This window comes from Alligator sinensis, unplaced genomic scaffold, assembly GCF_000455745.1.
Source record: "Alligator sinensis unplaced genomic scaffold, ASM45574v1 scaffold1416_1, whole genome shotgun sequence".
Lineage (NCBI taxonomy): Eukaryota > Metazoa > Chordata > Crocodylia > Alligatoridae > Alligator > Alligator sinensis.
In genome coordinates this window covers 212311-235698 of record NW_005842714.1, presented here as the reverse complement: position 1 = coordinate 235698, position 23388 = coordinate 212311, and the positions used below count along the sequence as shown (strand labels likewise).

The 23388-nt window shown below is 47.0% G+C and overlaps 1 protein-coding gene across 18 annotated transcripts in view; it reads left to right on the top strand.

Annotated features, from left to right (window-relative positions):
* The window catches only part of LOC102369241 (zinc finger protein 501-like), a 41805-nt gene that overhangs the window by 6100 nt on the left and 12317 nt on the right, over nucleotides 1-23388 (top strand). For 2 of the 18 annotated variants that reach the window (XM_014524971.2, XM_025216230.1), the window contains exons 2-3: nucleotides 14690-14837; nucleotides 21189-21302. The exons of 3 other annotated variants lie outside the window; for them this stretch is intronic. In XM_014524971.2, coding sequence (XP_014380457.1) covers nucleotides 14690-14837; nucleotides 21189-21302 — 262 coding nt within the window. Of the gene's footprint in view, nucleotides 1-14686; nucleotides 14879-15640; nucleotides 19547-21185; nucleotides 21303-23388 lie in introns of those variants that run through there. 13 more of the 18 variants (XM_025216229.1, XM_006034250.3, XM_025216232.1 and 10 more) reach the window with 10 other exon arrangements.

Sequence of the window (23388 nt, the reverse complement as noted above, 5' to 3'; positions counted from 1 at the left end):
TGTGCAAATGTCCATGTGGCTACTGCACATGTTCAGTAGGGTACACTCTGCCCAGACAGGTATGTGCCTCTGTATGCATCTATCTAGCACAGGGGTGGGCAAAATACAGCCTATGGGCCTCATCCGGCCCACCAGGCCATTCTATCCAGCCCACAGGCCCCTAAAAAAAATTTAGAAAATAAATACTTGTCTGCCCCTAGCTGGCTGTCAAAGATGGCAGGAGACAGGGGCAGTAGGACCCAGGGGAATACACGGCAGGACCCAGCAACAGCAAGGTCCACACGGCTTCGCCCCCCACTCCTGCTCCCCCTGCCTAGCACAGGCTTCTGGCCTGGGACCATGAAGTTGTTTGTGCCTCTCTGCACGGGAGTGGGAAATTTGGGTAAAAACACGGGGAGGACTGCAGGTGATTGCCTCAGTCCTTGGGGCCAGGCCGGCTCCTGCTGAGTCCTGTGGTTGTGGCCAAGCAGCTGGGAGCCACATGGTGCAGGAGTGGCTGGTGGGAGGGCAGGAAAGTGGGGAAAGCAGCAGCGGGTGGCTTGGGATTGGGAGTGAGCAGGTATGCGGGGCTCCCTCTGGTGTTCTGGTGTCAATGCTGGTGGAGCCCAGACCGGGGCAGCAGGAGTGCGTGGTGTGCACTGGCAGGGGTCTGTGGAGCTGGGCTGGGGGGCACCCGCAGGGAGAGAGGTGAGCTGGCCCAGCTTCATAGAGCCCCTGCCAGCTGGGACCCTGCACTCCTGCTGCCCTGCTCTGGGTCCTGCCGACACTAGCCCCAGGACACTGGCACAGGCCCCGTGCTCCCATCCGGCTGTCACTGCTCCACGCACCCACTCACTCCCAGTGCCCCCCACCCCACAGTACAAGCGGGGACCAGCATGCACAGCCCTGACCCCGCTTTCGCCCATCTGAGCTGAGCAGTGGCAGCATGGGACAAAGTTTCTGCCCAGCTGCTGCTGCTGCTCAGCCTGGATGCCGGTGCAGGTTGTGCAGAGTCGCAGCTGCACGCTCTGCTCCCCACCACCAGTGTTGCATGCCCAGGGGCAGCAGGACATGCCACAGCCAGGTGGTGCAGAGTGGGCACGGGGCGTGCTGGGGCTGTGTGCTGTTGGTGGTGGTGAAGAGGTGACATAGGGCACTCAGGCCCTGGGCTGTTGCAAGGCAGGGGTGGGTGGTAACTTGCTCAGGGGGACATGTACAGGGGAGCTCCCATGCACACCCCACATACCCTCAAACCCTTCCTGCAACCCCAACAGCTACACCCTCCCTCCCTACACAAATATCATATACACGCATATCCCTGCACACCCCAAACACTATACAAGAGTAAGACTGCATTTTGAGCTATTATGCAATCACTTCTGTACATACAGCACAAGCACACACACATCATGACAAAAATATTTTTTTAAAATTAAATTAAAATATATCATTATGGATGTTTGATTTGTAGTATATAATTTGTTGTTTTTTTTCCCTAGTCTAAGATGGCAAACCCTCTTCCCAAAAGAAGTACTTCCAGGAGGAAGGGGAGGGACTTCTGGGCCCAAGATGGTAACCAGGGGGTGGGACACCTATCAAGGGGAAGGGATACGCATGTGGCCCTTGACAGCTTGCCAAAACTCAGTAAGGGGCCCTCTGCCCAAAATAATTGCCTGCCCTGGTCTAGCAAGTGTAAGGCCTAGAAATGTAACCTAGCAGAAAGTGGGGTTAAAAACACCCTCCCAAGTTTTAGCCCTTAGTGCAGTGCAGGGGTCAGCAACCTATGACCTGCAGGCTTGATCCTGAAGCAACAGGGGGTTTTGGCAGCAATCACTTTCCCCAGCCACTGTGGGGACAAGTGCTGGCTGCAAACACTGTCCCCAGGCCACAATGGGAAAAGCAGTGGTTTTGGACACTTTCCCTGTTTAGCAACTGGGAAAAGTGGCAGCAGTGGCTGGATCCTAGTGCCTGCCTTCTGAGGGCCAGCCCACTTCTGACCCAATTTGGGTCAGTCTGGCCCTCAGCCTGAAAACATTGCTGACCCTGGTCTAGTGGTTAGGCCACTTGCCTAGGGAATGGGGGACTCAGATTTTAGGATTTGAAGCTGTATCTCCTGCTTCCCAGCAAAGTGCTCTAACCCCTGGGCAATGGGTCAGGCATTGCTTCTCTTCAGCCCTCCTGTTAAATCTGAGCTACTGCACATTTGTTCAGTATTCAGTGAATGGAGAGCTGTCGGGAAGTTTCTGGCCCATTGGGAGCAAGGGTGCAGGCTAAGCCCCTGGTCTCCCTCCCTTCCAAGGCAGCAGCCATCTCAGTGAACCACACACCCTTTCACTTGTTCTTTTACTCCTAGCCCTACATATCTTCATTTCCTGGCTGCACAGGGAGCCAGCCTCTAAAGGAGAGATGCAGAATTCACTGGGTAATGCCAGGGTACGGACAGATGTAACTTATCTGCTTCAAAAGGGGATGGGGAGTTGCTACTCCAAATCATGTACCAGCTGTTGATCCGTAACTTTCACCTTTGCATGCTCTTATTGTGAAACAAATTAACTAAACTGTAAATTTAACCCAGAATGAAAGAGCCTTAATAGTTGCAGTAGTTCTGCTAGAGGAGAATTCTAATATAAAAGCCTAAGTCTGTCTGTCTGTCATGCTTTATTCACACTCTGATTAGCTGACAGAAACAGCCAGAGTGCTCCAAGTGTGGGGGAACACCGCCGTGATTCTGAAGCTGCACCAAGGACCAGGCAGAGCGTGGGGGAGCAGAAGCCAGCAGCGCTGGCCTTGGCTCCCCCACCCCGCTCCCTGCAAGAGGCAGAAGAGCAGCAGCATGGGTCGTTAGGTGGTGGCACTCCATCCCAGCCCCCTCTGCCCCCCTCCCCCTCGTCATTCTTGACAGGCAATTGGTTAGTACAGACGTAAGTTATTAGATCAGAAGCATGTTTTCATAACTTCATAGGAATCCATTGTAATGAGTACAGTTGTTCAGCACCCTACGGTACTAAGATTTTTGTAAGGTATTTGCCTTAGAATGGCCCAACACTGAATGAAAAATTATCAGAAAAATATCAATAGTCAACCAATAAATACACAACACTTGTAGTTCTCAATGGTACTTATTGACAGTCACCATTGACTGGGTGAGTAGGATTCTGCTAGTCAACATTTTCATCAATATTGGAAGGTAAATATAAAATCAGCGCTGATAAAACATAGGGAGGACATACAGATTGACAGTGTGGTGAATAATAATGAGGACAGGACAGAGTTACAGAGCAACCTGGATTGCTTGGTAGTATGGGCCTATTCAAACAAAATATATTTTACTACAGGCAAATATAAAGTTAGACATCTTGAAACAAATAATGCAAGCTATATCTACACAATGGGAATTGTATTGGAGAAAGCAGAGCTTCAATATAGATTCAAGGAGTCACAGTTGAGAAGGAACCCACTGTGAGTTCCCAGTATGGTGCTGTGGCAAAAAGAACCAATACAGTCCTTGGATATATAAAAATAAAAAGCTTGGAGGTGTTTTTTCTTCTGTATAGGGTATTAGGAAGGCCAGTGCTGAAAGATTCTGGGCAGTTCTGGTGTCTATATTTTAGAAAAGATGTTGAAGTATTGGAAAGGATATAGAAAAAAAAACCCACAAAAAAGATTCATGGTTTGGAGCACATACTTTACTGTGACAAGGCTTAAAGACTTAAACTTTTAGTTTTATAGAAAAGAAGACTGCTTGGTGACATAATTATGTATTGTATAAGTACCTCCATAGGAAGAAAATACCAGGAAGTAAAGGATGCTTAAATCTAGCAGTGGAAGTATGAAAAAAAAAAAAAAAAGACATGGTTGGAATTTAGAGCCAGACAAATTCTAAATTCCAAATACAAGACACTTTTTTTTTTTCTGGGAGAGAAATTAAGCATTGCAGCAAACTGCTAAGGAAGGATTTCCATCTCTTAATACAATAGTTTAAATCAATACTGGATATGTTTCTGGAAAACATGCTTGTCAGATACAAATTACTGGGGCCAATGTAGTAGTGTGGATTAGGGAATGCAAATCCTTCAACAGATAGGAAAGGGTTAAAGCAGGGGTGGGCAAAATACAGCCTGTGAGCCAGATCTGGCCCATTAACTAATTGCATCCAACCTGTGGGTGGGCAGCTGCAAAGTCATGGGATCCAGCCTGTGGACAGCAGGTGGCTCTGGCTGCTGCATTGTGCCAGGTGGGTGGTCACATCTGCAGCTTACACTAGCTCCTGCCCCACACACGGGAAGCAGCGCCAGGGGCGCACCGGCATCAGCTGTGGATGCTGTCAGCAAATTGCTGCTGGAGATTGGGAGGACTGCCTGGGACTGCAGCTAATACAGCAACATCACCTGTGGACTTGGGCAGATGCCCTGATCCCTAGCGGGAACCTGCTGGCTGCGTCCACAGTTGATGCTAGCACTGCTTCCAGCATGCAGGTTGGGAGCTGGCATAAGCTGTGGGGATGTGCTGAAAGTGAAGGACAGTTCAGGTGGGAGGGAGGAGGAGGAGGAGGGAGAGAGAAGCAGCCGTGCTCATCCTCTGGAATAAGCTCCTTGTCGCAGGGCACCTCAGTGCCTGCTCCTAGGGAGTAGAAACTGCCAGGGAGAGAGAGCCCTGGCAGAACATAACCACAGCTGCGGGTTGCCAGGGCAACTAATCTGAGTCAGCTGGCCAGAGGGGGCCAGGCCCTGGCCCTCAAAGCCCGGGGCGGAGGCCAGGCTGACAGTTCCCTGCCAGCAGCCAGAGGGGCAGGAGCTCCTACAGTTAGGATGCGGAGAGAGGCCTAACAGCAAGTACTGCTGTGACATGGAGCAATGTTGTTATAGCCATAGGGCGTGTTGAGTTATAGCCAGGAGGCTTGAGTTTATGTTTGGTTGTGAGATTATACCAGAGGTTTGGGTGAGGCTGTAGGGGTTGGAGGAGGCCTCATAGGGACCCCAGAGGTGTTGGGGCCCTGACGCCAAGAGGGCACACTATTCTCATAGGGGGCTCACGGAGTGTGAGAACCCTGGCGCCAGTGAAGGTGCAGTGCCAGCGAAGGCGCAGCTGGCGGTGATGAGCGCAACCAGTGGGTTATGGGCAGGGAACATAGACCCTGGGTTGTGTGCAGGGTACATAGACCCCAGCCCTGGAGAGGGGCGGCTTTGAGAGGCCCCAGCGCAGGCATGACGAGCCCCAGAAGGGGGCACTGCTAGGAAGCCCTAGCGTGGGCGTGGCGAGCCCCAGAAAGGGGGAGCCCACTCTAGAGGAGCCCAGCGTGGGCCCAACGAGTCCCCGAGAAAGGGGGGGACTGCTGAGAAGCCCAAGGTGGGCACGGCGAGCCCCGAAGAGGGGGAGCGCCATATTGAGAAGCCCAAGACGGGCGTAGCGAGCACGGCCGTAGGCTAGTGCGGCAACAGCCCTCAGATAGGGGTAGGGTGCTGCGGTGGACCCCAACGGAAGGGGTTAGTAGTACGACGCCCCAGGAGAAAGGCAAGGTGCTGCGGTGGTCCCCGGAGAAAGGGGATAGAAGTGCGGTGAGCCGGGATCGGAGAGGGTAGCCGTGCGGTTGGCCTAGAGGACCGGAGACCCGCTAGAGGGTCCCTGAGCGGGACAACACTTAGAGAAGGCCCAGAGTGGGCTCGATGAGAGTCCCAGTGAGGGGCTATGTATTAGAGAGAGCCCACAGTGGGCTAGACTACAGGGGAGGCCCAGGAGTGGGCTAGATTACAGAGGAGGCCCGGGAGAGCGGGCAAGTTGATTTGTGACAGGACAATGTCTATCCCATCAGTGAAGCTTGGGGCATGGTATTAGGGGTTGGTAGGAGCCACGCGTGGCCCATAAGGCTAGGGTGCCTGGGGAGCACCCATCATACCGGGAGACCCCCAGGGGGTCCAGGAACACACAGGGACCGAGGTCCCAGCTAACGTGCCCAAGGAGACGCGAGGCAGCCTCCCTATTATATTTACCAGCAAGACGTGGCAGGCGAGAATTTGAGGGTGCCCTTGGGCTGACTTGGCACGGTAAGGGGGTCGTAGGGAGATCATGGCCCTCCTGGCGGACCCTGCCGTGACACTCCTACCTTAGCTTTTGAGAAGACTATGCGTGAGAATAAGGCCAGTTTGTACAACGATAGCAGTTAGTCACCTGAGCAGAAGGTGGAACTCCATTAGAACTTCTGAGTGAATTGCTTAGAGGTATTGAAACTTAACTGCAGGCAGTTGTGGACAGTTTGTTAGTTGATTTGGATTAATTATTGTATTGTTTTGTGGTTAGTTGGAGCCTCCTGACTAGAAGATAGGACAGACACTGAACATTTCCACTGCAACTCCTGTAAGTGATTTTTCCTGGGCTGCCAAACTGAACTGCAGATTACTGAAGGTTCTTTCAAGGAAGAGAGGCTGCTGCTGTCTTCCAGTGTTTTAGGTAGCTTTCCATCTTTAATAGTTCCAGAAGGGGTAGACTCCAGAAGAACTCGGCCAGAGAGCTGAGTTTCTCGCACCTTAGAGGTATGCTGACAACTACCGACATGCTGAGGACTTTAGACCATGTGACTGCAGGGTTTGGTCACATCCCAAGGGAGCACTGTGGGATACAAAACCACTGGCAGGTCCTGGGGGCTGAATTAAATGTAATGACCTGTGTTATAAAGGAGATCAGCCTAAATGAGCTGTTTGTCTCTCTTAGCTTTAAAATCTCTGAATGTATGGACTCTTCTGTTTTATCTTGCCACTGCTGCAACCAGTATTTGTCATGTTCTTATAGGATTCTAGGGAAGTAGAGCTAGAAGAGACCTCATGGGGTCATCTAGTCCAGCCCCCTGCTCGAGGCAGGATCATCCCCAACTAAACCATCTCAAGCCAATGTTTGTCCAACCTGCTCTTGAAAATTCTCAGGAATGGAGATTCCACAACCTCTTCAGGTAGCTTGTTCTAATGCTTAACCAACTTCATAGTCAAAAAGTTCTTCCTAATCTCCAACCTAAATTTCCTTTGCTGCAGCTTGAGGCCATTGGTCCTAGTCCTTTCCCCTGTGGCTACAGAGAAAAGGTCCATTTCTGTTCTTTCTGTTGTCCTTTAGGTATTTGAAGACTTATCAGTTCCCTCCTTAGTCTTTTCTTCTTCAAACTAAATAACACTAGCTCTTTCAGTGTTTCCTCATAAATTATGCTTCGTAGGCCTCTTATGTTGTTGCTCTCCACTGGATTCTTTACAGTCTGTCCACATCCTTCTTGAAGCGTGGGGCCCAAAACAAATTCATTAAGCATACACCGGATCCCATTATACAAATAATTTATTAAGATATTGAACAATACCAGACCCAAGACATTGTTCTAGGGAGCTCTACTTGATACCTCCTCCCAACTAGACATTGAGCCATTGATGACTACTAATTGAACATGATGCTCCAACCAAGTATGTATTCACCCTAGAGTTGTTTCATCTAGTCTGAATTTCCTTTATTTATTATCTAGTCCAGGGGTGCTCAACCTCTGGCACATGGGCCAGATCCAGCCTCCGTGGGGAGTAGATGGGAAGGATAGTGCTAGATCTTTGGGACCCAGCCCTGGTGCAACTGGGTGGTGCTGGACCTCCAGGACTCCATTCCAGAAGCAGGGGGCAGGAAGGGGTGGTGCCAGACCCATGGGACCCAATCCTTGCGTGTGGGAGGTGGAAAGGGGTAATACGAGGCCCAAGGGCCAGATCTGGCTTTCAGACAGGCCTTAGAATTGTAGAAAGTTAGGGTTGGAAGATTCCTTAGGACATCACCTAGTCCAGCCCCCTCCTCAAGGCAGGACCATCCCCATCTAGATCATCCCAGTCAAAGCTTTGCCTAGCTAGGTTTTGAAAACCTCCAAGGATGGAGCTTCTACCACCTTTCTGGATAACCTGTTTGAGTGTTTTACTACCCTCCTAGTGAGAAAATTCTTCCTAATATTTAACCTAAACTTTCCTCACTGCAACGTGAGACTATTGCTCCTTGTTCTGTCATCTGCTACCACTGAAAATAGTCTAGATCCATCCTCTTTCGAGCCCCCCTTCAGGTAGTTGAAGGCTGCTATTAAGTCCCCTCTCAATCTCCTCTTCTCTAGACTAAATAAGCCCAGTTCCCTCAAGCTTTCCTCATAAGTCATGTCCCCCAGCCCCCTCACCTTTTTGTAGCCCTCCGCTGGACCCTCTCCAATTTGTCCACATCCTTTCTGTAGTGGGGGGCCCCAAACTGAACAAAGTACTCCAGATGTGGCCTCACCAGTGCTGAATAGAAGGGAATAATCACTTCCCTTGATCTGGTGGCAACACATCTACCAGTGCAGCCCAGTATGCTGCTAGCTTTCTTGGCAACAAGGGCACACTGCTGGCTCATATTCAGCTTATTGTCCACTGTAACCCCCAGATCCTTTTCTGCAGAGCTGCTGCCTAGCTAGCCAGCCCCCAGCCTGTACTGGTGCATGGGATTCTTCTGTCCTAAGTGCAGGACTTTGCACTTATCCTTGTTGAACCTCATGAGATTTCTTTTGGCCCAATCCTCCAGTTTAGCTAGGTCACTGAATGCTAGCCTGACCCTCCAGCCTATCTACTACTCCCCCCAGCTTGGTGTCATCTTCAAACTTGCTGCGGGTGTGCTCTATGCCATCTTCCAGGTCATTGATGAAGATACTGAACAAAACCAGCCCCAGGACAAACCCCTGGAACAGTCTACTTGATAAACGGCTGTTAACTAGACGTCAAACCATTGATTACTACTGTCTGAGCCTGATGTACCAGCCAGTTCTCTATCCACCTTACAGTCCATTCATTCAGCCCATACTTCCTTAGCTTGCATGGGAGACTCTTGTGGGAGACCATATCAAAAGCCTTGCTAAAATCAAGGTACAGCACATCCACCAGTCTCTGCATATCCGCAGAGCCAGTCACCTCGTCATAGAAGGCAATCAGTTTGGTCAGGCATGACTTGCCCTTCATGAATCCATTCTGACTGTTCCTAATCACCTTGTCCTCCAAATGCTTATAAATGGATTCCTTGAGGATCTCCTCCATGATTTTTCCAGGGACTGAGGTGAGTGTGACTATTCTGTAGTTCCCTGGATCCTCTTTTTTCCTTTTTCTTAAATATGAGCACTGTGTTTGCCCTTTTCCAATCATCTGGGACCTCTCTTGATTGTCATTAGTTTTCAAAGATGATGGAAAACAGCTCTACAATCACATCGGCCAACTCCTTCAGCACCCACGGGTGCAGCTTTTCTAAGTAGTCCCTAAGCTGTTTTTTCACTACTGAGGACTGCTCGCCTCCTCCACAAACAGTGCTTCCAGGTGCAGTAGTCTGGGAGATAATCTTGCCTATGAAGACTGAGGCAAAAAAGTCATTGAGCACTTCAGCTTCTTCTGCATCCTCTGTCACTAGGTTTCTTCCCCTATTCAGTAAGGGACCCACACTTTCCCTGACCCTCCTATTGCTACCAACATACATGTAGAAATCTTTCTGGTTACCCTTCAAATCCCTTGCTAGCTGCACTTCCAGTTGCGCTGTGGCCTTCTTGACTTCATCCCTTCAGGCCCAAGCAATGCTCTTATAGTCTTCCCTAGTTATTTGTCCAAGTTTCCACTTCTTAAAAGCTTCCTTTTTGTAATTTAATTTACTGAAGAGTTGCCTGCTAAACCAAGCTGAACTACTGCCATACTTGCTAGTCTTCCTGTGCATCAGGATGGCTTGTTCCTTCAGTCTCAGTAAGGCTTCTTTAAAGCAGTGTGTCTCAACCCGCAGTGGTGGGATGCAAAGGTCATGTAGGTGGGACTTATCCAAAAAATTCCTGAGCAAGGTAGGGGGCCTGCAGGCTTGAGATTCTGCAGGGAAAAGTGGAAGTTTTGATTATGTCATAACCCATTAGCACAGAGTTTCTTCTCCTTATAAAAATATAAAATCTTACATTTTATATTTTTTTGTGGGTAATGGATCCGTTCATTCATTCTGGCAATGAAACAAATAAGCTGTCACTTTCAGTCTCAGAGGAGAATAATCTCATTGAGTTAGCAAGCGATCCAACATTGAAAGAATTATTCAGGAGCCTGCCTTTGGATACTTTCTGGCTTAAAGTGAAGACAGAATATGAACAATTTAGGGAAAAGCTATTAAGAAACTGCTACCCTTTTCTTCCACATATCTTTGTGAGCAAGCCTTCTCTGTCATGGCAACTATAAAAACAAAGGAAAGAAATCATCTTCAACTCAAAGCAGCTCTTCAAGTCGCTATTTCAACTGTTACCCCAAGAACTGACATGCTTGCCAATGAAACGCAACCAAAGGCTTCTCACTAGTGACTAAATTATTATCTCATTTCCGCTAAGATTTTTTTTTTTTTTACAACTATAGCAATAAAACTTATTCTCAATAAAAATTAAAAATTGCAATAATTTTGATGTCCTTAAAAAAATTTACGTTAGTCATTAATATAATACTAAAATGCACGTAAACATAAAGTACAGCCAGCTTTCCTGGACTCCTCTCCCCCTCAGACTGGCTTCCCAGGGGATCCTGCCCATGAGTTCCCTGACTGAATCGAAGTCTGCTTTTCTGAAGTCCAGAGTCCTTACTCTGCTGAACTCTCTTCCTTTCCTCAGGATCCTGAACTCAATCATCTTGTGGTCACTGCTGCCCAAGTTGCCATTCACTACTACATTCCCCACCAATTCTTCCCTGTTGTGAATAGCAGGTCAAGAAAAGCATGGCCCCTAGTTGGCCGCTCCAGCACTTGCACCAGGAAGTTGTCCCCAGTACAGGCAGTCCTTGACTTACAACGTTTCGAGTTACAACGTTTCACACTTGCAACATTTATAAATTGACACCCTGTTTCAACTTTATGACGTCAGTTTTGATTGTACAACGCTTGATCCAATGCAATGCCACGCTAGCGAACAAGTTCACTACGTCGCTCATCTCCCTGAAGAACATCTGTCCAAACTTCCTTGGACACTTTCTTTAAGAAAGCAGGCAAGACTCCTGAAAAGACTCCAGCCAAGAACCCTTTAAAAAGTCTAACCAAGAGCCTTTCAAAAAGTCTAGCAAAGTCACCTCAAAGAAGTCCTTCCTAATCAATAGGATTGCTGTTTACAATATAAATACATTAATGTAGCTATATTACTCATCTATAATTGGTCGAGTACAAAATTTTGGGGTATTTTTGGTGAAAATAGGGTATCAGGCCTTGGTTCAGGAAACAATCCCCCATTTATAACCTTGTTTCTTATGAGAAAATTGGTTCCAAGTCACAACGTTTCGACTTAAGTTGTGGTTTTCAGGAGCCAATTGTGTTGTAAGTCCAAGGACTACCTGTACTCTCCAAAAACTTCCTGGATTACCTGTGTGCTACTGTGTTGCCCTCCCAGCAGATGTCAGGGTGATTGAAGTCCCCGATGAGAACCAGGGCCCGGGACTGGAAAACTTCTGCTAGCTGTTTGAAGAAAGCCTCATCCACCACTTCTTTGTGGTCTGGTGGTCTATAGCAGACCCCCACCCTTATTGCGCTCCCTTCTGACCCAAACCCAGAGACACTCAACAGGCCTACCTCCAGTTTCATATTGGAGCTCTGAGCCATCGTATGGCTCTTTTATAAAAAGTGCAACTCCTCCTCCTCCTCCTCTTCTTCGTCCCTGCCTGTCCTTCCTGAACAGTTGTACCCATCCATGACAGTGCTCCAGTCATGCAAGCTCCCACCAAGTCTCTGTTGTTCCAATCACGTCATAGTTTTGTAACTGTACAAGGACTTCCAGTTCTTCCTGCTCATTTCCCAGGCTCCATGCATTTGTGTACAGGCACCTGAGGTAACTAGTCAGTTGCCCTACTTTCTCATCTGGCTGGTGGAGCCAAAAAGTTGAGCACCCCTCTCTAGACTGTATTTCTTAACTTGTTATCATCTAGTCTGTATTTTATGGTAGATACCTCTCGGGACTGCTCAACCATCTTGACTGAATTCAAGCAGAAAGCTCTGCCCTTCTTCATTCTTTGCCTGTTATTTCAGATGTGACACGGGAAAATTGCCCCCTTGTCCCTTGTTTTGCAGAATATTCAACATTCAGCTCATGATTTTAGTCCTGCTGGTGACAAACTCAGCATTAGCCAAGATTGTGAGAGCTCAGTAGCATGGATGGTCATCTTATTGCTTTTTTTTTTTTAACCGCACTTGCCCAGTAGGGCCTTCTAGGCACTGCCATTAGACGATGCAAAATACAGTAATAATTTCAAGAAACAGAAGTGACTTATTTATTTGAGTAGAGTTGGAATATTATTGTAGCCATGATGGTCCAGGAAATGTACAAGAGGTTTTTTGTGATATATTTTATTGGACCATCTTTTAGCTGGAAAAGGTGTTGGATCAGCAAAAGAAATAGACACGGACTGAGGTGAACAATGGAAAATAGCAATGGTTTGCATTTGGTCACTACCATGAAAAGGATCAAACTTCGCCTTTTTGAGGGGAAGGGGAAAGCTGTTCCTTGGGACTTCCCCAAGAAGTGACCTTATTCAGTCTCATTCTCCTGCGAGGACCCTGTGCAGCCACATTAGTGTGGCTTCACAAAGGGCAAGACTCTGGCTTTGAGACTCTGGCTCTTCTCAGTCTCTGACTTCCCCAGTGATCCCTCGCATCTCCAATTCTGGGAGCTCTTTCTTTTTGGTCAGCTCCTGACAAGAAGGGAGTGTTTTTTTTTTTCTTTTAAAGAGGGGTATCAGAGTGCCGATTGTCTGCAATAGCACAGCAAACTCTGCTCCATTCATTTCCTCTGTCCTCATGTGGACTTTACTCTCTTCTCCCTGGAACTGTTCCTTTTCTTGCTGTCCATCCTGGGAACTTCTCTCTCTAGCTCTCTCAGAGCCTCCCTTTTCTCAAGATCCGCCAGCTACACTTCAACAAAACACTTACAGAACTATAGTCTTAACTTGGGGACAACCTCACCCAATGCAATGGATCATTATGTCATGGGGAACCTATCAGAGAGCACTCTCCATGGCCTGCAGTCAGGCCTAGACTGCCATCTGGCCCTGAGGTGAATATAGATGACCTACATTGGGAACTATTCACAGTAACATATGCTCACACTGAACCCCCACCAAAATTGTTCCCAGCAAGAACTGCAGACTAGAATTTAGCTCACTGAACTTCCTTCATTACAATCACTTGAAGCATAGAGGATGCCCAGGAAGGGGGAGCAAAGAATGGTGATCAAATTAGCTCCAAAGACAAAGGAAATGAAGTTGAATGGGTAAATTATATAGAACAAGAGTAGAACTAGCCCAGGGCACAAGGGCTACCACAATTATTCATCATGATGACGGTGGCAGTGAGGTGTCCAGTGGCAGTGAGGGGTTTGGTGGCAGCAAGAGGTCCAGTGGCAGTTGTAGGCCTGAGGGAGTAAGTCCAGGGGTAGCAGTAGTGGGGCAGGCTCACTGCTAATAGACATGTCCAGTGGGGCCACAGGCCCTGGGTTCTGTGGCACATCATGTCCCCCAACGTCCACAGGTGGCCCAGTGGGCTAGATAGAGTAGCTCCACAGATTGGATTCAGCATGGGCCATATGTTTGACCCCCCACCCCCCAATGTAAAAAAAGAATACTTTCAAAAACTAGAAGGATGATTATTACCTGTGAAATGCAAAAAAGTTAGTAGCAATAGTAAGTAGATTATCATGAGTCATAAAGCCATTAAGTCTGTGTTTAGGCCATTGTTTTTAGCATTCAGCAGAGGTATAACTGTTCAGTATTCTACCCTGCGCTGTTCTGTGCCACCTATACTGCCACACTCTAAGCTGCAGCTCTGGCTCCAACAGCAGTGGCAAGGTTGCCAATCCAAGATCTTTTTTATTTTAATTTTTTTTTTACTGACAATTTGAAAACTTTTTACTGATGACCAAACTTTTTTACTGGAACATGTTTTTGCTGAAATATATTTTACAAAATATAAATGTAACCCTTTTGCCAGGCCCTGGGCAAGGTCTGGGTTCAAATTTAGGGTTTAACACTAACCATAGTTTTTTTTGTTTTGTTTTGTTTTTTAAAGTTTGGTTGTCAATAAAAACTTTTCAGAGTATAAGTTTAAAAAAAAAAAGCATTGGGTTGGCAATCCTGCTTTACTGCAGGCAGTGTTCTATACCATACTGTCCCCACCCCAAGGGTCCCTTACTCACCATCACCCACTGATGCTCCCAACTGCAGCCTGCACCATGCTGCTCCCCCCAGCCCATTTCCAGCCTTACTCCTGCCAGCCCCACCCTCCCATGCCAGCACAGACCCCCCAGCAGTGTTACAGGCAAGATATGGGATACCACAGCAGCAGTAGTACATGGCTGGGGAAGAGGGGCTATAGAGCTCTGAGAGAATGCCACTTGCAGGATGCTGCACTGCTGCTCAGACACCAAGTGGTGTTGCTCTGCCCTGTGTGTTTTAACCACTTGCCTCTGATAAGGGATCTTTAGTCAAGCTCCCAATTCCTTAGTCTTTTACAGATGGCTCAGTAGTTTTGGGTGGCCCTTAGTACAACAGCACTCAGGGGCTATATGTAACAATGGAGGTGAACCTGTAACAATGGTAGGTACAATACATTCATACAGAAAATATGATTTTCAGGTTTTCTCTTCCAGTCCCATTTCCTAAAGTTTCCTTTCTTTCCAATGACTCATCTCTGCTTTCTCATTTTATTGCAGCAGGTGATGAGATTCTGTATGAGCATGAGAATGAGCACCTGCACCAGGACAGTCCTGAGTCAGTGGAACCAAGTGACACATTATCAAGCATATCCCAAGGAAATATATCTCAGATTCCTGAGCAGGGCAAAGCTGATGGTCCTCATTGCAGGTCAGAAAGACTTCCAAGAGCTCTTCCAGGGAAGAGTCAAGGTAAAGAAAGTGCATGCAAGGGAGATTTTAGGCAGCTGCCAGATATTGTTCAGCAGAGAAACTCCACAGTGGAAAGACCAACAATATGCAATGACTGTGGGAAGAGCTTCAGGGTGAGCTCCAACCTCATACAGCACCAGCGAATCCACACAGGGGAGAAGCCCTTTGGCTGTGATGAGTGCGGGGGGAGCTTCCGGCAGCGCTCGCACCTCATCCAGCATCAGACCAAGCACACAGGGGAGAGGCCTTATGCGTGTGCTGACTGTGGGAAAAGCTTCACTGTGAGCTCAAACCTCATTCGGCACCAGATCATCCACACTGGGGAGAAGCCCTATAAATGCAGTGACTGTGGGAAGAGCTTCATAGGGAACTCGCAGCTCATTCAGCACCAGAGGATCCATACTGGAGAGAAGCCCTATGAATGCTGCGACTGTGGGAAGAGCTTCAGTGTGAGCTCTGCTTTGACACGACACCAGAGGATCCACACAGGGGAGAAACCTTATGAATGTTCAGACTGCGGGAAGAGCTTTAGTCAGAGCTCTGACCTCATGAAGCACCAGAGAGTCCACACAGGCGAGAAGCCCTATGAGTGTGCCCAGTGTGGGAAGAGATTCTGTGTGAGCTCTCATCTCATCCAGCACCAGAGGATCCACACTGGGGAGAAGCCGTATGAGTGCTCAGACTGTGGGAAGAGTTTCAGTCAGAGCTCGGACCTCATGAAGCACCAAAGAGTCCACACAGGCGAGAAACCCTATGAGTGCACCCAGTGTGGGAGGAGCTTCAGCTGGAGCTCAGCCCTGATTAAGCATCGAAGGATCCACACAGGAGAGCGCCCCTATGCCTGTGGTGCCTGTGGGAAGAGCTTCAGTCAGAGCTCACACCTTGTTCAGCATCAGAGGATCCATATTGGAGGGAAACACTAAGAATGGGCTGAGCACAGGGAAACATTTTCCTTGCAGAGGAGCCTTGTAGCTAGAAGCTGGCCATGTTTCTCCCCAGGTAGCTGTGGGAACTGCCTTGATTGTAAAGAATAAAAAGAGCTCTAGGAAAAACATAACACATTGAATAGCATGAACAAAAACGGTAGTGTAGAAAAAGGAGCCATATAAAGGCCAGGTATATAAGGAGCCTGTGCCTGGAGCCAACAGCAGTACCAGGAGGTGCTTGAGGCCTGGGTCATTTGGGGAGGGGGAGGAGAAAGCATTTTGTGTAAGCAGTGTGGTGAATCATTTGGAGTAGATTCAGATAATTTGCAAAGAAACTTTCACAGTCTAATGGGGTTTTTATTGGGATTGCATGGGGTAGAATGAGAAGATCTGCTAATGATCAGAGGTGGGGGTGGAGAGCCTAGTGTCAGCTTGTCTCTGTGATCTCAGGTGACTTGCTTCACCTGACAGTGCCTCAGGGTGACTGTAGACGTGCAAGATGCCTGCTCCGACACTAATTGCAGCGTATCAAAGTAGACACTATTAATCGAGTCTGCTGGAGTGTGCTGATTAATACGCACCAGCAGCCTCGGCATCTCATATTTTCAGTGTCCCCACGCTTCAAAATGGCGGCAGGGGCTCTTTAGCTAAAGCTTGTCGAATGAGCTTTAGTTTAAGTGCCCCTTGACATTCAGGATGCTGAATGCATGAGACACTACAGGCACTTTAAATAGAGCAGCTGCTGAGAGCCACTCTAAAGTGCCCTCCACCACCACTCCCAGAACGTGTGTAGACACCCTCAGTTTTCCTGTTTGTAAAGCAAAGATGGTCATAAATATCCACTTTATAAAAAAAATTAGACTATTTCATTTCACTGTAACTGAAGCCTAGAGATATCAATAAAAATTGGGGCCACATTAAGTTAGGTGTTGCACAAAGAGGTCTCTGCCCAGGATTCGTAGTCTAAGGAACCAGGAATGGATCCAGGTTCTTTGTGTAGGATTCTTTGTTATGTATAAAATGAGTCTCACTTTGCAATTAACAAGTGATTTTCTTGGAATGATGGAATTAGGAGAGTTAATTTTCCTTTTTCTGTAGACCCATGGGCCCTCTCTCTGGATATTTAGATTTCAAGGAACATTGGCACTTAATTCTAGTTTAAAAATCATTGACTTTATTATCTTTAAACTTCTCAAAAAATGTATCCAAGGCAATGATACAACGTGTGCGCGCGTGCACACGCACGCGCTCTAGGTTACAGTCTACAACAGTCCAGGAATCTGAATACGCGTCTTTATGGAGTAACCCCCACAAGCGCTGGGCTTTTCTATGCTGAGCTGATAGAAGTTTATAGAGAGAAATGGGGAAAAGAGTAAGTTGCTGTTAACTGAAAGATCTCTCTAAAACAGGCAGCTTGTGGGCTACATGCAGCCCATGGGTAATTAAATCAGTGACACTCAGCCAGGGTGCTGCAGTACCCTAGGGTGTCTGTAGATCCTTTCAGGGGTGCCATGCAGTTGTTAGCACTGCTATGTGTGACAGTTTGATTCACAAGATAAACCCAAAGAATTCCTGGTGTTACATTCTGACTGATTGTACTCTTTCTGAGTTATTTGCAACAAAAGAATTGTTCTAGTATTTTTCTGTAGTCAAGAAATGAATGAAAACTAAGAGCTGGCAATTTCTGAGGGGTGCCTTGAGTCTAAAGTGAGGTGCCTCTTTTAGATTCAAGGTTCAGAACCACTGGGTTAAATGATAGCCTGCAGAGCCTGGAAATTCTGCAGTGAGCAAGTGGTAGCAGTGTTGAACCCAGCAGCTGTCAGAGCCTCTGTGTTAGCAGGGACAGCAGTGGAGGAGGAGCGGGGTTCTTAGCACTGCCACTGCTCACCCTGTCGCAAAATGGCTGGGCTGAGGGTAGGGGGGGCCTTTTGTGGGCAGCGCAAGCAATGGAGATGCAGCCAGTATGTTGAGATTAATGCTGCTCCATCCTGCCCAGCTGCTAGAGTTGAGTTTTGCGACCCACAAGAAGGCTTGTGGGCTTCTAATCCAGCCTACCAACCCAAATGAATTGGACAACCCTACTCTAAAACATCTTACATTTTTTGAGTGGAAAACTTATTCTTTGATTTGTAAATGTTAAGATTGCAAGACATGGACATTGTATTTTCCTCATTTAGTGTCAAATTTTAATTGTGTCAGTGACTATAGTAATTCTTGCCTTTTCCCAGTCTTCAAAGTCTGCTTTTACTAACCTAGGACAAAAACCTCATTTTCTTATATTTATAATAGAGAAATTTAAAGTAACTTTACTTTCTTTGCCCTTTCAAGCAAAGCATGAACTTCAGCTGCTCCCCTAACCCTGAAAGTTATGTTGACAGTAGTGTTATCAGCATGATCCTTTGAAACAAACGTGTTAAAAAAGAGGAGCCAGGCTAAAGAGCCTTTTTCCCCCAGTTTGAGGAGTTGAGCATAAATTTAGCACTCATTTGTCATAAGAAACTTTAAAATAAATCTTTGAAAAATACGAATGATATGGACAAAGAACTGCAACTATGGAAGATGGAATGAACAGCACAAATTATTCAATGGCTACCTAGTGTTTCTTTTTGTACACACTTATTGACAAGCTTGATAATATTTTCAGTTAATAAGCAACTGATGATCCTTCTGGATCTCAGTGTGTGTGTGACAGGTCACCAGGACCTTCAACACATACATTTAGGTTGGACTACAGAGGAGCAGTGGCTCCCCAGACCTTCCATCTCCCTTTTAGGGCATTGAGACAGAATCCATGACTGCAGTAATATGCATGTCTGGGAATCAAACTCACAAGTCCCACATGGTAGACAAAGATTCTACCACTGAACCACAGCAGCAGGATTGCAGCTAGTAACCAAGTGAAGATTTTGTGTTCATTCCCATGATTCTCAACTTGAGTGTCATGTGATCTTTCTAAGGGTGCTGTGGGGTGCCATGCAACATTAGCGCTGTAAAGTGTGCATACACCTCCACCTTCCCAAGATAAACCCAGAGATTTCAAACAGGAATCCACAGGAACATCCTGACCTTCCTGAAAAATATGTTTCTGGTCATACTGATTTTCATGCGCTGTAAGAAATGAGTTAGTCGTAGGGGGGAAGCGGGGGGCATGTGCCCCCCCTGAGACTGGCGACCGCAGGTGGTCGCCACTCGTCACCCCTGCCGACATCGGGAGGCAGCAGTCGTTCATGGAATTAGTGTTTGAAATGGTGTGCCACTAAATTCAAAAGGAAAGTGCCTTGGGCCTAGAAAGGTTGAGAACCACTAGCTTATTCTATACAAATCCCTTGTTCACCATTTGAAGAAAACACCCCTCCATGACTGGTCACCAGATCAGGTGACAGTTCCTTGCTCAGGGCTAGGAGAAAGCCTCCCTCGCTGTGATTTGTTATCCCAGCCACATGACAGTTCTTGTTGCAAGAAAATGTCTCTCTGTGATTGGTTAACACTGTCACATGACCAGGGCTACTGCAGCTGCTGCTCTCTGCTTTTTTCCCCAGAAGCCAGGGCTGGACAGCTGTTAGTTCTCCTCATCTCCTCTGTCTCCCTTCTCCTCTCCTCTCCTCTGGATCTGCCAGGGAGGGAACTTATTTAAAGATCCTATTGTTACCAGCCAAGCTGGGGATTGTCTCAGACTCTAACTAGCAACCTAGGGAAGCCCTGGACTCTCTGCACATGCTAACTCCTGAGCCGGAGACTCCAGGTAATTGAGAGAACTCGGGAAACATAACTATGAAAAGACCCCAATCTCCCATGTTTCTGCTCCTTGTTTGTCTGCAAGTCCCAGATCTGCTGGCTGTACTGACACACACAGGAGCTGATGCAGCTGTGGGAGAGCTGATGCCCCCGGAAGTGGAACAATAACCAAGTCTACCAGTTAGAGGAGATGGGGGAGGGACAGTGAGGGAGAGACAGGCTAAAAGAGACAAGCTTCTAGATATGTACTATGCAGACCTGCGGCAGCATCACTGCTGGGTAGATTAGTCTAAGGGAGATGAAGGAAGTGCCCTGTATCTTCCTAGTTAGTGTGTGGTGAAGTGATGCTCTCAAGGAGGTTGGCAGGAACCTGTCTTCCAAACTGTAGCTTCTGTTAATTCTTCTCTTTTATAGTGATTTGCTCAGACCCTGGAGTGGAGTGAGGATTCTAGAGACATCCTGATGCATTTAGTTTTCATGGAAGGTGTTAGGTCTAAGTAAAGTGTAGTTTCCAAGCTCATTAGGATTTCTGTACCAAAAGAAAGAGCCACTGGTTTTAAAATGGGCTGCAACTCCTTGTGAATCCTCCCCAGTTAAGCTTCTTTGAGTAGATGTGATATCTTTTATTAGACCAACTGCATAGCTGGAAAAAAGTTCTTGGCAAGCTTTCAGGCACAGTCACCCTTCAGGTATACATGGCTACAACCAAAAACCCAGTTAAGCTTAGCATCCTGGCAAGCTTCAGAACAACATCCATATATCACCCCAGATCACAAATCTCCCTCGATCAGGCAAATTAAATGAATGCAGAGGGCCTGATGCAGAGAACTACTGAAAAGGATAAGGAAGCAGTAAATTCAGGGAGGAAAGAGAAAAAATAGAACAGTGTGGCCATCCCTCTTGCAATATTTGGTAATTTCCTTATAGTTTCAGCTTCCGAGGCCCTGTGATTTATAGAAGAATCTCAGCTTGTATGAACAATAGCAGTGTTCTAGCTCTTACAGTTTGTGGCAAAAAGATTAAAAACATAACTCCTAAAAGCTGAAAACCGAGAGATTAGAGATTTAAATTTTAAATTATGATTTTTCATCAAATCATGATATTCAAGCACTTCGGTTAGCAATTCTTTAATGAAGCATAGGCAACTGTGCAAGACAGTTGAGTGGGAGCAGACTATTAGCCCTGAACAGTCCTGTTTCAGCTACAGCTCTTGCTCCAACAGGTCTGTGCTCTAGTCAGGGGTTTCCATAGCCCTAAAGAAATTGTATAGGAAAGACTATCCCCTCCTTTGGGAAGGAAATTCAGAACCTGCTCGCAGGTGTTAATCTCCCTCCATCCAGAGTTTCTGGTGTGGAGAGAAGTGTAACATAAAATTGTACTCACTTGCACACATGGGATCATCGTTTTCTTCACTATTTTTACTCTCTGATGAGCCATGATCACTTTGCTGGGTAGAAATAGTACAAGGAGCTGCTTATTGTATTCTTCTGAAGTCCCAGTTTTCAACTGACTTTCTCAAGAGCTATTTCCCTTTCATGACCTCTCCTGTAGAGATAGTCATTGCATGTTAAAAATTTGGAGAGTTCTTTGTAGTGAGCATTCAGTCAAGATGTGACAACCCTGATCTTGTCCATTTCTGTCCTAAGCAGGATTTCCCATTACTAAACCAGACATGATCTCTCGCATGGAACAAAAGGAAGAGCCATGGGTTCTCCGTGTCCAGGGCTATGAGGAAAAAGAGATTCTGAATGGCATGAGAACAGGTGAGGAATGAATGAAATGTGGAATTCCTGCAGCCTCATTGTGAGCTGCCACCATTTTGTCTTGTTTGGATGTAAACACTATTATAATTAGCATGTCCTCTTCAAGTTTTTGCAAATGTGTATCCCACTCAAGGTGTGTGTGTACACAGCTCATGGAAATGGGTTCAGAATCTTTAGCTAGCATTGGTCTGTGGGATCATATCTGCATCCTGCATGTTCTTTTCCTCTGCATCTAATGGCGTAAGAGGTGGAGTGGTCACAACTATCGTTCTTGTCACAAAAAAAAATTGGGCTTCTCCCCTGCAGTATTTTGCGTCTCTTAACTCTGTATAGTTTGTCAAAAATTTTCTTTTACCCAAAACGTATCCATTATGTTCTTAATATGAGAAAAGGCGCTTTTTTTCATATTTTTACCAGGGCGTTGATCCGTCTTGAAAGGTGGATCAAAATCCATAGGCTTTAAGCCTTGTTGATCTTGTTGTGAACTCACCAGTGGCCAGAGTTGTTGCTTGCACAATAGCTATGTACCTGATGGATGTTCATTCTGCCAGACTTCACCAGGAACTAATCTGTTGAGGAATACTTGTCTGAAGCTGTTTCTCTTGAAAAAGCCAGGAGGGCCACATTCTACCCAGAAGAGTATACCTCTGGCTCTAAAAACAGGCTTGTACCCCTGAAATCACATCGGGGGGGGGGGCGGTTATGAATCAGACTCAACCCTGACCACCAGTATTGACAAGATATCTGACTTGACCTTTCTTGATTGACAATCCGAAGCCTGTTAAACCAAGCCCAGCACCACTGGGGGTTCTTGGTCAAAATCTGATAGTGCTTCCTCCACACCATAGCATAGCTAGTGAGTTTCAAGTACCAGTAAAGACTCTTGGCACAGACCTACGCCCCTAAAGTGAAAAATCTAAGAGGCCTCAGAAGAACCAAACACCTGAATTCTCCTAGTAGCCACATGCTAAGCATTCTCAGGCAGCAGAAGCTAACAAAGTAGGGCTGTCTACCTGGTACCTCTTCTCATCTCCAAGGTCACTAGTGAATAGCATCACCACTGATATTTGAACAGTACCAATACTAGTGCAAATCCTCTAAAAATAAGCACTCCATTTTGTCTGCTTTGCCCAATCAGCCATATTTTTAATAGTAACCCTTGAGCATAGTTTCATAGTAGGTAGGGTCAGAAGGGACCTGAGCAGATCATCAAGTCCAACCCCCTGCCATGGCAGGAAAGAGTACTGGGGTCAAATGACCCCAGCGAGGTGTTCATCTAGCCTCTTAAAGACCCCCAGGGTAGGAGCCAGCACCACTTCTCTTGGAAGTTGGTTCCAGATCCTAGCCGCCCTGACAGTGAAGTAGCACCTCCTGATTATCTAGTCTAAATCTACCCTCTGCCAGCTTGTGACCGCTATTTCTTGTCCCTCCTGGGAGTGCTCAGGGGAACAGGGACTCCCCCAATGCCTGCTGGTCCCCTCTGACTAGTTCGTAAATGGCCGCTAGATCCCCCCTCAGCCTTCTCTTGTGGAGGCTGAGCAGGTTCAGGTCCCTCAGCCTCTCCTCGTAGGGCCTTCCCTGCTGCCCCCTGATCATGCGCGTGGCCCTCCTCTGAACCCTCTCCATGTTGTCCACATCCCTCCTGAAGTGTGGTGCCCAGAACTGGACACAGTACTCCAACTGCAGCCTGACCAGTGTTGTATAGAGGGGGAGGATCACCTCCTTGGACCTGCTTGAGATGCAGGTCCAAGGAAAAAGAGCATATTAGGGCTCTTTTTCCAAAACTTCCAGGAATGACTGTTCCTTCAATTCATCTTTCTGTCTCTCTTGCATTCCTTGAAGGATTCCAAATATTAATACCACATTATCAGGACAGAATCTCTTTAAGTCTGAAAGGTAGGGTTGATGAGAAGTTCTTATTGTAGCTAGCAACAACCCTCCGGCAACATTCCCAGCAAGAAATCTTTATTCCTAAAAATAAAGCACTTTTGCACTCAGTCATTCTGCTCCAAAATCCAGACAGGAAATCTAATTAAGATCCTCTTCTGGTAGCGTTGGAGTAATGTTGGGGAATGGGGTAATGCAG